Source organism: Nematostella vectensis, chromosome 7 (assembly GCF_932526225.1).
Source record: "Nematostella vectensis chromosome 7, jaNemVect1.1, whole genome shotgun sequence".
NCBI lineage: Eukaryota > Metazoa > Cnidaria > Anthozoa > Actiniaria > Edwardsiidae > Nematostella > Nematostella vectensis.
In genome coordinates this window covers 2,509,894-2,525,567 of record NC_064040.1, presented here as the reverse complement: position 1 = coordinate 2,525,567, position 15,674 = coordinate 2,509,894, and the positions used below count along the sequence as shown (strand labels likewise).

At 51.5% G+C, this 15,674-nt stretch overlaps 1 protein-coding gene across 4 annotated transcripts in view; it reads right to left on the bottom strand.

Moving 5' to 3' along the window:
* The window catches only part of LOC5508014 (intracellular protein transport protein USO1), a 55,074-nt gene that overhangs the window by 28,924 nt on the left and 10,476 nt on the right, over positions 1-15,674 (bottom strand). Inside the window, exons 8-17 of one of the 4 annotated variants that reach the window (XM_048729945.1) lie at positions 15,487-15,512; positions 15,283-15,319; positions 14,644-14,669; positions 14,477-14,534; positions 13,487-13,521; positions 13,257-13,301; positions 13,118-13,154; positions 12,923-12,957; positions 12,350-12,386; positions 11,864-12,100 (exon numbers count right to left, since the gene is read on the bottom strand). In XM_048729945.1, coding sequence (XP_048585902.1) covers positions 12,035-12,100; positions 12,350-12,386; positions 12,923-12,957; positions 13,118-13,154; positions 13,257-13,301; positions 13,487-13,521; positions 14,477-14,534; positions 14,644-14,669; positions 15,283-15,319; positions 15,487-15,512 — 402 coding nt within the window. In that variant the 3' untranslated portion in view covers positions 11,864-12,034. Of the gene's footprint in view, positions 1-11,863; positions 12,101-12,349; positions 12,387-12,922; positions 12,958-13,117; positions 13,155-13,256; positions 13,302-13,486; positions 13,522-14,476; positions 14,535-14,643; positions 14,670-15,282; positions 15,320-15,486; positions 15,513-15,674 lie in introns of those variants that run through there. The other 3 variants (XM_048729946.1, XM_048729948.1, XM_048729947.1) reach the window with 3 other exon arrangements.

Below are 15,674 nucleotides of genomic sequence, written 5' to 3'. Positions count from 1 at the left end.
CTCCCCCTTGGGTTTGGTATATTTCCAACTTGGGTTGGATTTATCTCCCCCTTGGGTTGGGTCCATCTCCCCCTTGGGTTGGGTCCATCTCCCCCTTGGGTTGGGTCCATCTCCCCCTTGGGTTGGGTCCATCTCCCCCTTGGGTTGGGTCCATCTCCCCCTTGGGTTGGGTCCAATCCCCCCTTGGGTTGGGTCCATCTCCCCCTTGGGTTGGGTTTATCTCCCGCTTGGGTTTGGTATATTTCCAACTTGGGTTGGGTCTATCTCCTCCTTGAGTTAGGTCTATCTCCCCCTTGGGTTGGATTTATCTTCCCCTTGGGTTGGGTCTATCTCCCCCTTGGGTTGGGTCTAACTCCTCCTTGGGTTGGGTCTATCTCTCCCATGGGTTGGGTCCATCTCACCCTTGGGTTGGGTCTATCTCCCCCTTGGGTTAAGTCCAATCCTCCCTTGGGTTGGGTCTAACTCCTCCTTGGGTTGGGTCTATCTCCCCCTTGGGTTGGGTCCATCTCACTTTTGGATTGGGTCTATCTCCCCCTTGGGTTGGGTCCAATCCTCCCTTGGGTTGGGTTTATCTCCCACTTGGGTTGGTTCCATCTCCCCCTTTGGTTGGGTCTATCTTCCCCTTGGGTTGGGTCCATCTCCCCCTTGGGTTGGGTCAATCTCCCCCTTGGGATGGGTCCATATCCCCCTTGGATTGGGTCTATCTCCACCTTGGGTTGGGTCCATCTTCCCCTTGGGTTGGGTCCATCTCCCCCTTGGGTTAGGTCTATCTCCCCCTGTAGGTTGGGTCTATCTCCCCCTTGGGTTGGGTCTATCTCCCCCTTTGGTTGGGTCCATCTCCCCCTTGGGTTGGGTCCATCTCCCCCTTGGGTTGGGTCCATCTCACCCTTGGGTTGGGTCTATCTCCACCTTGGGTTGGGTCAAATCCTCTCTTGGGTTGGGTCTAACTCCTCCTTGGGTTGGGTCTATCTCCCCCTTGGGTTGGGTCCATCTCACCCTTGGATTGGGTCTAACTCCCCCTTGGGTTGGGTCCAATCCTCCCTTGGGTTGGGTCTATCTCCCACTTGGGTTGGGTCCATCTCCCCCTTTGGTTGGGTCTATCTCCCCCTTGGGTTGGGTCCATTTCCCCCTTGGGTTGGGTCCATCTCCCCCTTGGGTTGGGTCCATCTCCCCCTTGGGTTGGGTCCAATCCTCTTTTGGGTTGGGTCTAACTCCTCCTTGGGTTGGGTCTATCTCCCCCTTGGGATGGGTCCATCTCACACTTGGATTGGGTCTATCTCCCTCTTGGGTTGGGTCCAATCCTCCCTTGGGTTGGGTCTAACTCCTCATTGGGTTGGGTATATCTCCCCCTTGGGATGGGTCCATCTCACACTTGGATTGGGTCTATCTCCCTCTTGGGTTGGGTCCAATCCTCCCTTGGGTTGGGTCTAACTCCTCCTTGGGTTGGGTCTATCTCCCCCTTGGGTTGGGTCCATCTCACTTTTGGATTGGGTCTATCTCCCCCTTGGGTTGGGTCCATCTCACTTTTGGATTGGGTCTATCTCCCCCTTGGGTTGGGTCCAATCCTCCCTTGGAATGGGTTTATCTCCCACTTGGGTTGGTTCCATCTCCCCCTTTGGTTGGGTCTATCTCCCCCTTGGGTTGGGTCCATCTCCCCCTTGGGTTGGGTCAATCTCCCCCTTGGGATGGGTCCATATCCCCCTTGGATTGGGTCTATCTCCCCCTTGGGTTGGGTCCATCTTCCCCTTGGGTTGGGTCCATCTCCCCCTTGGGTTAGGTCTATCTCCCCCTGTAGGTTGGGTCTATCTCCCCCTTGGGTTGGGTCTATCTCCCCCTTTGGTTGGGTCCATCTCCCCCTTGGGTTGGGTCCATCTCCCCCTTGGGTTGGGTCCATCTCACCCTTGGGTTGGGTCTATCTCCACCTTGGGTTGGGTCAAATCCTCTCTTGGGTTGGGTCTTACTCCTCCTTGGGTTGGGTCTATCTCCCCCTTGGGTTGGGTCCATCTCACCCTTGGATTGGGTCTAACTCCCCCTTGGGTTGGGTCCAATCCTCCCTTGGGTTGGGTCTATCTCCCACTTGGGTTGGGTCCATCTCCCCCTTTGGTTGGGTCTATCTCCCCCTTGGGTTGGGTCCATTTCCCCCTTGGGTTGGGTCCATCTCCCCCTTGGGTTGGGTCCATCTCCCCCTTGGGTTGGGTCCAATCCTCTTTTGGGTTGGGTCTAACTCCTCCTTGGGTTGGGTCTATCTCCCCCTTGGGATGGGTCCATCTCACACTTGGATTGGGTCTATCTCCCTCTTGGGTTGGGTCCAATCCTTCCTTGGGTTGGGTCTAACTCCTCATTGGGTTGGGTATATCTCCCCCTTGGGATGGGTCCATCTCACACTTGGATTGGGTCTATCTCCCTCTTGGGTTGGGTCCAATCCTCCCTTGGGTTGGGTCTAACTCCTCCTTGGGTTGGGTCTATCTCCCCCTTGGGTTGGGTCCATCTCACTTTTGGATTGGGTCTATCTCCCCCTTGGGTTGGGTCCAATCCTCCCTTGGGTTGGGTCTATCTCCCACTTGGGTTGGTTCCATCTCCCCCTTTGGTTGGGTCTATCTCCCCCTTAGGTTGGGTCCATCTCCCCCTTGGGTTGGGTCAATCTCCCCCTTGGGATGGGTCCATCTCCCCCTTGGATTGGGTCCATCTCCCCCTTGGGTTGGGTCCATCTTCCCCTTGGGTTGGGTCCATCTCCCCCTTGGGTTAGGTCTATCTCCCCCTGTAGGTTGGGTCTATCTCACCCTTTGGGTTGGGTCTATCTCCCCCTTGGGATGGGTCCATCTCCCCCTTGGGTTGGGTCCATCTCCCCCTTGGGTTGGGTCTAACTCCTCCTTGGGTTGGGTCTATCTCCCCCTTGGGTTGGGTCCATCTCACCATTGGGTTGGGTCTATCTCCACCTTGGGTTGGGTCCAATCCTCTCTTGGGTTGGGTCTAACTCCTCCTTGGGTTGGGTCTATCTCCCCCTTGGGTTGGGTCCATCTCACCCTTGGATTGGGTCTATCTCCCCCTTGGGTTGGGTCAATCCTCCCTTGGGTTGGGTCTATCTCCCACTTGGGTTGGGTCCATCTCCCCCTTTGGTTGGGTCTATCTCCCCCTTGGGTTGGGTCCATTTCCCCCTTGGGTTGAGTCCATCTCCCCCTTGGGTTGGGTCCATCTCCCCCTTGGGTTGGGTCCATCTCCTCCTTGGGTCTAACTCCTCCTTGGGTTGGGTCTATCTCCCCCTTGGGTTGGGTCTATCTCCACCTTGGGTTGGGTCCAATCCTCTCTTGGGTTGGGTCTAAATCCTCCCTGGGTTGGGTCTATCTCCCCCTTGGGTTGGGTCCATCTCACCCTTGGATTGGGTCTATCTCCCTCTTGGGTTGGGTTCAATCCTCCCTTGGGTTGGGTCTAACTCCTCCTTGGGTTGGGTCTATCTCCCCCTTGGGTTGGGTCCATCTTACTTTTGGATTGGGTCTATCTCCCCCTTGGGTTGGGTGCAATCCTCCCTTGGGTTGGGTCTATCTCCCACTTGGGTTGGTTCCATCTCCCCCTTTGGTTGGGTCTATCTCCCCCTTCGGTTGGGTCCATCTCCCCTTTGGGTTGGGTCAATCTCCCCCTTGGGATGGGTCCATCTCCCCCTTGGATTGGGTCCATCTTCCCCTTGGGTTGGGTCCATCTTTTCCTTGGGTTGGGTCCATCTCCTCCTTGGGTTAGGTCTATCTCCCCCTGTAGGTTGGGTCTCTCTCCCCCTTGGGTTAGGTCTATCTCCCCCTGTAGGTTGGGTCTATCTCCACCTTGGGTTGGGTCTATCTCCCCCTTGGGTTGGGTCCATCTCCCCCTTGGGTTGGGTTCATCTCCCCCTTGGGTTGGGTCTAACTCCTCATTGGGTTTGGTATATCTCCCCCTTGGGTTGGGTCCATCTCACCCTTGGGTTGGGTCTATCTCCACCTTGGGTTGGGTCAAATCCTCTCTTGGGTTGGGTCTAATTCCTCCTTGGGTTGGGTCTATCTCCCCCTTGGGTTGGGTCCATTTCACCCTTGGATTGGGTCTATCTCCCCCTTGGGTTGGGTCCAATCCTCCCTTGGGTTGGGTCTATCTCCCACTTGGGTTGGTTCCATCCCCCCCTTTGGTTGGGTCTATCTCCCCCTTGGGTTGGGTCCATTTCCCCCTTGGGTTGGGTCCATCTCCCCCTTGGGTTGGGTCCATCTCCCCCTTGGGTTGGGTCCATCTCCCCCTTGGGTCTAACTCCTCCTTGGGTTGGGTCTATCTCCCCCTTGGGTTGGGTCGATCTCCACCTTAGGTTGGGTCCAATCCTCTCTTGGGTTGGGTCTAACTCCTCCTTGGGTTGGGTCTATCTCCCCCTTGGGATGGGTCCATCTCACACTTGGATTGGGTCTATCTCCCTCTTGGGTTGGGTCCAATCCTCCCTTGGGTTGGTCTAACTCCTCCTTGGGTTGGGTCTATCTCCCCCTTGGGTTGGGTCCATCTCACTTTTGGATTGGGTCTATCTCCCCCTTGGGTTGGGTCTATCTCCCCCTTGGGTTGGGTCTATCTCCCACTTGGGTTGGTTCCATCTCCCCCTTTGGTTGGGTCTATCTCCCCCTTGGGTTGGGTCCATCTCCCCCTTGGGTTGGGTCAATCTCCCCCTTGGGATGGGTCCATCTTCCCCTTGGATTGGGTCCATCTCCCCCTTGGGTTGGGTCCATCTTCCCCTTGGGTTGGGTCCATCTCCCCCTTGGGTTAGGTCTATCTCCCCCTGTAGGTTGGGTCTATCTCCCCCTTTGGGTTGGGTCTATCTACCCCTTGATTTGGGTCCATCTCCCCCTTGGGTTGGGTTCATCTCCCCCTTGGGTTGGGTCTAACTCCTCATTGGGTTTGGTATATCTCCCCCTTGGGTTGGGTCCATCTCACCCTTGGGTTGGGTCTATCTCCACCTTGGGTTGGGTCAAATCCTCTCTTGGGTTGGGTCTAATTCCTCCCTCTGTTGGGTCTATCTCCCCCTTGGGTTGGGTCCATTTCACCCTTGGATTGGGTCTATCTCCCCCTTGGGTTGGGTCCAATCCTCCCTTGGGTTGGGTCTATCTCCCACTTGGGTTGGTTCCATCCCCCCCTTTGGTTGGGTCTATCTCCCCCTTGGGTTGTGTCCATTTCCCCCTTGGGTTGGGTCCATCTCCCCCTTGGGTTGGGTCCATCTCCCCCTTGGGTCTAACTCCTCCTTGGGTTGGGTCTATCTCCCCCTTGGGTTGGGTCGATCTCCACCTTAGGTTGGGTCCAATCCTCTCTTGGGTTGGGTCTAACTCCTCCTTGGGTTGGGTCTATCTCCCCCTTGGGATGGGTCCATCTCACACTTGGATTGGGTCTATCTCCCTCTTGGGTTGGGTCCAATCCTCCCTTGGTTGGGTCTAACTCCTCCTTGGGTTGGGTCTATCTCCCCCTTGGGTTGGGTCCATCTCACTTTTGGATTGGGTCTATCTCCCCCTTGGGTTGGGTCTATCTCCCCCTTGGGTTGGGTCTATCTCCCACTTGGGTTGGTTCCATCTCCCCCTTTGGTTGGGTCTATCTCCCCCTTGGGTTGGGTCCATCTCCCCCTTGGGTTGGGTCAATCTCCCCCTTGGGATGGGTCCATCTTCCCCTTGGATTGGGTCCATCTCCCCCTTGGGTTGGGTCCATCTTCCCCTTGGGTTGGGTCCATCTCCCCCTTGGGTTAGGTCTATCTCCCCCTGTAGGTTGGGTCTATCTCCCCCTTTGGGTTGGGTCTATCTACCCCTTGATTTGGGTCCATCTACCCCTTGGGTTGGGTCCATCTCCCCCTTGGGTTGGGTCTAACTCCTCCTTGGGTTGGGTCTATCTCCCCCTTGGGTTGGGTCCATCTCACCCTTGGGTTGGGTCTATCTCCACCTTGGGTTGGGTCCAATCCTCTCTTGGGTTGGGTCTAACTCCTCCTTGGGTTGGGTCTATCTCCCCCTTGGGTTGGGTCCATCTCACCCTTGGATTGGGTCTATCTCCCCCTTGGGTTGGGTCCAATCCTCCCTTGGGTTGGGTCTATCTCCCACTTGGGTTGGTTCCATCCCCCCCTTTGGTTGGGTCTATCTCCCCCTTGGGTTGGGTCCATTTCCCCCTTGGGTTGGGTCCATCTCCCCCTTGGGTTGGGTCCATCTCCCCCTTGGGTTGGGTCCATCTCCTCCTTGGGTCTAACTCCTCCTTGGGTTGGGTCTATCTCCCCCTTGGGTTGGGTCGATCTCCACCTTAGGTTGGGTCCAATCCTCTCTTGGGTTGGGTCTAACTCCTCCTTGGGTTGGGTCTATCTCCCCCTTGGGATGGGTCCATCTCACACTTGGATTGGGTCTATCTCCCTCTTGGGTTGGGTCCAATCCTCCCTTGGTTGGGTCTAACTCCTCCTTGGGTTGGGTCTATCTCCCCCTTGGGTTGGGTCCATCTCACTTTTGGATTGGGTCTATCTCCCCCTTGGGTTGGGTCTATCTCCCCCTTGGGTTGGGTCTATCTCCCACTTGGGTTGGTTCCATCTCCCCCTTTGGTTGGGTCTATCTCCCCCTTGGGTTGGGTCCATCTCCCCCTTGGGTTGGGTCAATCTCCCCCTTGGGATGGGTCCATCTTCCCCTTGGATTGGGTCCATCTCCCCCTTGGGTTGGGTCCATCTTCCCCTTGGGTTGGGTCCATCTCCCCCTTGGGTTAGGTCTATCTCCCCCTGTAGGTTGGGTCTATCTCCCCCTTTGGGTTGGGTCTATCTACCCCTTGATTTGGGTCCATCTACCCCTTGGGTTGGGTCCATCTCCCCCTTGGGTTGGGTCTAACTCCTCCTTGGGTTGGGTCTATCTCCCCCTTGGGTTGGGTCCATCTCACCCTTGGGTTGGGTCTATCTCCACCTTGGGTTGGGTCCAATCCTCTCTTGGGTTGGGTCTAACTCCTCCTTGGGTTGGGTCTATCTCCCCCTTGGGTTGGGTCCATCTCACCCTTGGATTGGGTCTATCTCCCCCTTGGGTTGGGTCCAATCCTCCCTTGGGTTGGGTCTATCTCCCACTTGGGTTGGGTCCATCTCCTCCTTTGGTTGGGTCTATCTCCCCCTTGGGTTGGGTCCATTTCCCCCTTGGGTTGGGTCCATCTCCCCCTTGGGTTGGGTCCATCTCCCCCTTGGGTTGGGTCCATCTCCCCCTTGGGTCTAACTCCTCCTTGTGTTGGGTCTATCTCCCCCTTTGGTTAGGTCTATCTCCACCTTGGGTTGGGTCCAATCCTCTCTTGGGTTGGGTCTAACTCCTCCTTGGGTTGGGTCTATCTCCCCCTTGGGTTGGGTCCATCTCACCCTTGGATTGGGTCTATCTCCCTCTTGGGTTGGGTCCAATCCTCCCTTGGGTTGGGTCTAACTCCTCCTTGGGTTGGGTCTATCTCCCCCTTGGGTTGGGTCCATCTCACTTTTGGATTGGGTCTATCTCCCCCTTGGGTTGGGTCCAATCCTCCCTTGGGTTGGGTCTATCTCCCACTTGGGTTGGCTCCATGTCCCCCTTTGGTTGGGTCTATCTCCCCCTTGGGTTGGGTCCATCTCCCCCTTGGGTTGGGTCAATCTCCCCCTTGGGATGGGTCTATCTCCCTCTTGGGTTGGGTCCAATCCTCCCTTGGGTTGGGTCTAACTCCTCCTTGGGTTGGGTCTATCTCCCCCTTGGGTTGGGTCCATCTCACTTTTGGATTGGGTCTATCTCTCACTTGGGTTGAGTCCATCTCCCCCTTTGGTTGGGTCTATCTCCCCCTTGGGTTGGGTCCATCTCCCCTTTGGGTTGGGTCAATCTCCCCCTTGGGATGGGTCCATCTCCCCCTTGGGTTGGGTCCAATCCTCCCTTGGGTTGGGTCTATCTCCCACTTGGGTTGGCTCCATCTCCCCCTTTGGTTGGGTCTATCTCCCCCTTGGGTTGGGTCCATCTCCCCCTTGGGTTGGGTCAATCTCCCCCTTTGGATGGGTCCATCTCCCTCTTGGATTGGGTCCATCTACCCCTTGGGTTGGGTCCATCTTCCCCTTGGGTTGGGTCCATCTCCCCCTTGGGTTAGGTCTGTCTCCCCCTTGGGATGGGTCCATCTCCCCCTTGGGTTAGGTCTATCTCCCCCTTGGGTTGGGTCCATCTCCCCCTTGGGTTGGGTCCATCTCCCCCTTGGGTTGGGTCCAACTCCTCCTTGGGTTGGGTCTATCTCCCCCTTAGGTTGGGTCCATCTCACCCTTGGATTGGGTCTATCTCCCCCTTTGGTTGGGTCCAATCCTCCCTTGGGTTGGGTCCATCTCCCCCTTGGGTTAGGTCTATCTCCCCCTGTAGGTTGGGTCTATCTCCCCCTTTGGGTTGGGTCTATCTACCCCTTGATTTGGGTCCATCTACCCCTTGGGTTGGGTCCATCTCCCCCTTGGGTTGGGTCTAACTCCTCCTTGGGTTGGGTCTATCTCCCCCTTGGGTTGGGTCCATCTCACCCTTGGGTTGGGTCTATCTCCACCTTGGGTTGGGTCCAATCCTCTCTTGGGTTGGGTCTAACTCCTCCTTGGGTTGGGTCTATCTCCCCCTTGGGTTGGGTCCATCTCACCCTTGGATTGGGTCTATCTCCCCCTTGGGTTGGGTCCAATCCTCCCTTGGGTTGGGTCTATCTCCCACTTGGGTTGGGTCCATCTCCTCCTTTGGTTGGGTCTATCTCCCCCTTGGGTTGGGTCCATTTCCCCCTTGGGTTGGGTCCATCTCCCCCTTGGGTTGGGTCCATCTCCCCCTTGGGTTGGGTCCATCTCCCCCTTGGGTCTAACTCCTCCTTGTGTTGGGTCTATCTTCCCCTTTGGTTAGGTCTATCTCCACCTTGGGTTGGGTCCAATCCTCTCTTGGGTTGGGTCTAACTCCTCCTTGGGTTGGGTCTATCTCCCCCTTGGGTTGGGTCCATCTCACCCTTGGATTGGGTCTATCTCCCTCTTGGGTTGGGTCCAATCCTCCCTTGGGTTGGGTCTAACTCCTCCTTGGGTTGGGTCTATCTCCCCCTTGGGTTGGGTCCATCTCACTTTTGGATTGGGTCTATCTCCCCCTTGGGTTGGGTCCAATCCTCCCTTGGGTTGGGTCTATCTCCCACTTGGGTTGGCTCCATCTCCCCCTTTGGTTGGGTCTATCTCCCCCTTGGGTTGGGTCCATCTCCCCCTTGGGTTGGGTCAATCTCCCCCTTGGGATGGGTCTATCTCCCTCTTGGGTTGGGTCCAATCCTCCCTTTGGTTGGGTCTAACTCCTCCTTGGGTTGGGTCTATCTCCCCCTTGGGTTGGGTCCATCTCACTTTTGGATTGGGTCTATCTCTCACTTGGGTTGAGTCCATCTCCCCCTTTGGTTGGGTCTATCTCCCCCTTGGGTTGGGTCCATCTCCCCCTTGGGTTGGGTCAATCTCCCCCTTGGGATGGGTCCATCTCCCCCTTGGGTTGGGTCCAATCCTCCCTTGGGTTGGGTCTATCTCCCACTTGGGTTGGCTCCATCTCCCCCTTTGGTTGGGTCTATCTCCCCCTTGGGTTGGGTCCATCTCCCCCTTGGGTTGGGTCAATCTCCCCCTTTGGATGGGTTCATCTCCCTCTTGGATTGGGTCCATCTACCCCTTGGGTTGGGTCCATCTTCCCCTTGGGTTGGGTCCATCTCCCCCTTGGGTTAGGTCTGTCTCCCCCTTGGGATGGGTCCATCTCCCCCTTGGGTTAGGTCTATCTCCCCCTTGGGTTGGGTCCATCTCCCCCTTGGGTTGGGTCCATCTCCCCCTTGGGTTGGGTCCAACTCCTCCTTGGGTTGGGTCTATCTCCCCCTTAGGTTGGGTCCATCTCACCCTTGGATTGGGTCTATCTCCCCCTTTGGTTGGGTCCAATCCTCCCTTGGGTTGGGTCTATCTCCCACTTGGGTTTGGTCCATCTCCCCCTTTGGTTGGGTCTATCTCCCTCTTGGGTTGGGTCCATTTCCCCCTTGGGTTGGGTCCATCTCCCCCTTGGGTTGGGTCCATCTCCCCCTTGGGTTGGGTCCATCTCCCCCTTGGGTCTAACTCCTCCTTGGGTTGGGTCTATCTCCCCCTTGGGTTGGGTCTATCTCCACCTTGGGTTGGGTCCAATCCTCTCTTGGGTTGGGTCTAACTCCTCCTTGGGTTGGGTCTATCTCCCCCTTGGGTTGGGTCCATCTCCCCCTTGGGTTGGGTCCAACTCCTCCTTGGGTTGGGTCTATCTCCCCCTTAGGTTGGGTCCATCTCACCCTTGGATTGGGTCTATCTCCCCCTTTGGTTGGGTCCAATCCTCCCTTGGGTTGGGTCTATCTCCCACTTGGGTTTGGTCCATCTCCCCCTTTGGTTGGGTCTATCTCCCTCTTGGGTTGTGTCCATTTCCCCCTTGGGTTGGGTCCATCTCCCCCTTGGGTTGGGTCCATCTTCCCCTTGGGTTGGGTCCATCTCCCCCTTGGGTCTACTTCCTCCTTGGGTTGGGTCTATCTCCACCTTGGGTTGGGTCTATCTCCACCTTGGGTTGGGTCCAATCCTCTCTTGGGTTGGGTCTAACTCCTCCTTGGGTTGGGTCTATCTCACCCTTGGATTGGGTCTATCTCCCTCTTGGGTTGGGTCCAATCCTCCCTTGGGTTGGGTCTATCTCCCACTTGGGTAGAGTCCATCTCCCCCTTTGGTTGGGTCTATCTCCCCCTTGGGTTGGGTCCATCTCGCCCTTGGGTTGGGTCCATCTCCCCCTTGGGTTGGGTCCAACTCCCCCTTGGGTTGGGTCCATCTCCCCCTTGGGTTGGGTCCATCTCCCCCTTGGGTTGGGTCCATCTCCCCCTTGGGTTGGGTCTATCTCCCACTTGGGTTGGGTCCATCTCCCCCTTTGGTTGGGTCTATCTCCCCCTTGGGTTGGGTCCATCTCCCCCTTGGGTTGGGTCCATCTCCCCCTTGGGTTGGGTCTATCTCCCACTTGGGTTGGGTCCATCTCCCCCTTTGGTTGGGTCTATCTCCCCCTTGGGTTGGGTCCATCTCCCCCTTGGGTTGGGTCCATCTCCCCCTTGGGTTGGGTCCAACTCCCCCTTGGGTTGGGTCCATCTCCACCTTGGGTTGGGTCCATCTCCCCCTTGGGTTGGGTCTATCTCCCCCTTGGGTTGGGTCCATCTCCCCCTTGTGTTGGGGATTCCCTATTCTCACTTATATTGTCGAGGACAAGAAGAGACAGTTACGTTTAGGATTGCTGCCATTTTATTTACAAAATCTCAAGCCCTATCCTTGACCTGAGAGCAGAAAAGTAGCATTGTCTTGTATTCAACTTAGTCACGTTGAATATCATCTCTTAACGACACCCATGCTGCGCCATATTATTGGTCATGAAAATTTAAAAATATTTACAGGGATTTACAATAATTCCAGATTGACTGCACTATACAATACTAAATTAGACGAAGAAACAGGTCAATTTGATCAGCCTATTAGCCAAAAATTGAGATATAAAAACATATAACTAAAGAAAATATTATGATATTAAATCACATAATTCATTGCTTCACATTACTCTTCGGGAAAGTCGCATAAGTCTAAGATGTCGGGTTTAAATGCAAGAGAGTTTAGGTGGAATTAGATTGGATATTTTGAAAACAGAAAGAAATGCAAATCGGGATCGTTTGGATTTTCGTCAGGGTCAAGATACCAAACTGTCGCCTGTCCGGGCGCTGGTGTACTTTTGGGAAATTTGTAATATTATTCAAAGTGCCTGAATTAGAATCGCTTGGATTTTTGGTTTATAAAAACCACCAAGCTGTAGCCAATCTCCTCGGCCAAAGTTAGAAATAAAAAAAGCTATAATAATAAGTATGACTTTCCGTTTCGAGTTCTGTGGGCAATGTTGTAGGGGCAATGAAGCTCATTTGTGATTGTTCGATGATATTTATGAGCAATTCAAGAAGTAATGTCGTATGTGATTCGTGGATGTGTTTCTTCAAAGGAGTTTTAGTACTGTATCGTGCAAAAAAAAAGTAAAAAAAGATATGAGTGTAAAGGCGCGGGTGTCTAACGGCCGAAGAAAGTGCGCACGCGAGACTTGATCCTTTGCCAGCGGCTCTGCTTCTTCTTCCTCTGTAAAAAAAGATGAATATAGAAATAGAATATTTGCAGATAATAAAAACACCTATTAACCCATTAACACTTGAGCACTATTGCGCAAAATTGTGAGGAAAACAGACTTAAAAGAATGTACTGTGATGCCTCCTCAGTCCGTCGAGGGCGCTATGACAGCCTGTAGCTTACATAACAGTTTTGCTTGTAATTTGCTTAGAAAAGGTTATTGGTGGGACCGAATGTGCGATAGATTGAAAATATACTCACAGTGTGCTCGAGCTGTTCGCGCAGCATCTCGATTTCCCTGTCGACACAGAACAAGTGTTATATACTCGATGCGTTAAGACATGTAGACATGTATAGTGTACTATGTGTACATGTTAGACATGTATAGTGTACTATGTGTACATGTTAGACATGTATAGTGTACTATGTGTACATGTTAGACATGTATAGTGTACTATGTGTACATGTTAGACATGTATAGTGTACTATGTGTACATGTTAGACATGTATAGTGTACTATGTGTACATGTTAGACATGTATAGTGTACTATGTGTACATGTTAGACATGTATAGTGTACTATGTGTACATGTTAGACATGTATAGTGTACTATGTGTACATGTTAGACATGTATAGTGTACTTTGTGTACATGTTAAACATATATAGCGTATTATGTGTACATGTTAGACATGTATAGTGTACTATGTGTACATTTTAGACATGTATAGCGTACTATGTGTACATGTAAGACATGTATAGTGTACTTTGTGTACATGTTAAACATTTATAGTGTACTATGTGTACATGTTAGACATGTATAGTGTATTACTCACTCGTCCTTGGTGTTTGCAGCCTCGACCAGCTCGGCCTGAAATGCAAGTTTTATAGATTATAAGAAAAGACGCAAAATATAGGTACTTTAATTTGCGATGTGTCGACCTGCGAGATGTTTTTGAAATTCGTGACGATACCACAAACAAAGAAAATAATTTTGTTACTTCAATAACCTATTATGTCCAATCACTCACATTTACATCCGCGAGCTTGCTAGTCGAGTCCATGAGCCTAGAAGAACGCAAGCAATAAATCAGACATGTTAGTAAGACCCCGAGGTAATCTCGACAACATATTGATACTAAGACATGTGCGACCAGGATCGATACTTACTCGGCGATCTTTGCCGCATTCTCAGCCTGGAGGGCCACGAGCCCCCTGAAAAATAGCGATGTCACGTTATGAGTAGAAGAAGTCACGTGATTAATAGAAGAAGTCACGTGTTGAGTAGTCGCGAGTTGCGCAAAGCCCTTATTTTTGGACTCTATCTAAGATAACGATTTAAACATTAAGGTGGCGTTACATCATTTTGAAGGGTGTTTCCATAGGGTCACACAACTCACTTGATCTTTTCCCTTGCTTGCTCGTTCTCGCGAATCTGATAACAAAAAGATTGATGATAAAAATGGATCAACAACAAACACGATTTTGACAAACAAACAAAAGAAAAATCACAGGAAAACAACAAACGATAAAAAAATGATAGGATCACGTTGGCAGCAACAATAACAATACAACAAGATCAGCAAGCAGCAGAAACAACAAAAACTGCCTGTGTTGTATACAATACAATAAGAACATTAGAGTCATATAACGAGTAATATGACGAGTAACATAGCGAGTGACATAACAAGTCATATAACCAGTAACATAACGAATCACATAACGAGTGACATAATGAGTAACATAACGAGTCAAATAACGAGTGACATAACGGGTGACATAACGAGTGACATAACGACTGACACAACGAGTGACATAACGAGTAACATAACGAGTGACATAACGAGTAACATAACGGGTGACATAACGAGTGATATAACGATTGACATAACGAGACATATAACGAGTAACATAACGGGTGACATAACGGGTCACATAACGAGTCAAATAACGAGTGACACAACGAGTGACATAACGAGTGACATAACGAGTGACACAACGAGTGACATAACGAGTAACATAACGAGTCAAACAACGGGTCAAATAACTAGTGACATAACGGGTCACATAACGAGTCAAATAACAACAAGATCAGCAAGCAGCAGAAACAACAATAGCGGCCCTTATTGTATACAATACAACAAGAACATTAGAGTCACATAACGAGTCATATAACGAGTAACAAAACGAGTAACAAAGCGAGTCACATAACTGGTCACATAACGAGTGACATAACGAGTCACATAACGAGTGACTTAACGAGTGACGTAACGAGTAACTTAACGAGTCACGTAACGAGTGACATAACGAGTAACATAACGACAAAACAGGTCACATAACGAGTAATCTAACGATTCACATAACAGGTAACACACAGCAGCCTACTGTACCTGACCAACATCGTTGTTCCACAGCTCATGATTGTAATTGCGATGTTTTTTCAGAGACCTAGAAATAGCGCGGACAATGTCAAGATGGCAGGGATTGCTTTGTGGATTCGAAATCGAGAATCACCTTGAAAAACATGGCAGAATTTTGAAAAAAAAGAAAAACTTACAGCTGAGCTGACTGCAAACGCGAAGCCTAGAAGACACAAAAAATGATTTTTGGTCAACAATATGCACGGAAAAGTATCCCAATCAGACTTGATATAATAGGAGGGATTAATCTTGTGCCTCTTTTCATAGTCTTTCCAAAGTAGGTAGCGATACGGGTGCGCGCAAAACAAAATTCATGAAAGACAAGTTCACCATACATCTCTAGACTTTATGTCATCCTTTACGCTACCCGTTATGTGACCCGTAATGTCACATAAAATGTCATCCGTTATGTTACTCGTCATGTGACTCGTTATGTTACTCGCTAATGTGACTCGTCATGTTACTCGTTATGTGACCCGTAATGTAACCCGTCACTCTTCATGCGACTTCATGTGAATCGTTATGTAACTCGTTATTTTTCCCGTTGTGTAACTCGTCATAAATGTGACTCAATTAGTATCATGTTTTGTATTATGTTACGGGTTACGTGCAGGCACCCTCAAAGGACACTCGGTACCTTCAAAGAAACTCTACCCTTTTAACTCTATTTGGGTTACTAATATTTTGCGCCTTTGGAGATGTTCGCTATCAATACGTTGAAGACGAATATCGTCTACATCAAGAGTGCTAGCCAGATCACATGACATCATACTCACAGCATCACTCTGGATGGTCTCGAGGCTGGTCTGCAGACTGTTGAAGGAAAATTCAAGTGTAACTTTTTTACTAATAGATCATTTGTTTACAACTTACTCTCGTACACATATAAAAATGCTCTATACATTTCTTTGAACGTAAAGCACAAATGTGGTGATCGTATTCTCGTAGGTGGAGCTTTAAATATTGCAAGTTGGACGTACCGGGTGACGTTGTCTTGGAGCTCTTTCTGTAAGAAAAAATGTTTTCAAAAGTAAATCAGTATCAGCATCATTATCATTATTCTCGAAATTGTCATGATCAAGATCACTATCATTTTCTTATCACCACCATTACAATCATCACCACCACCACCACCACCATCATCATTATCAATCACCAACACGACAAC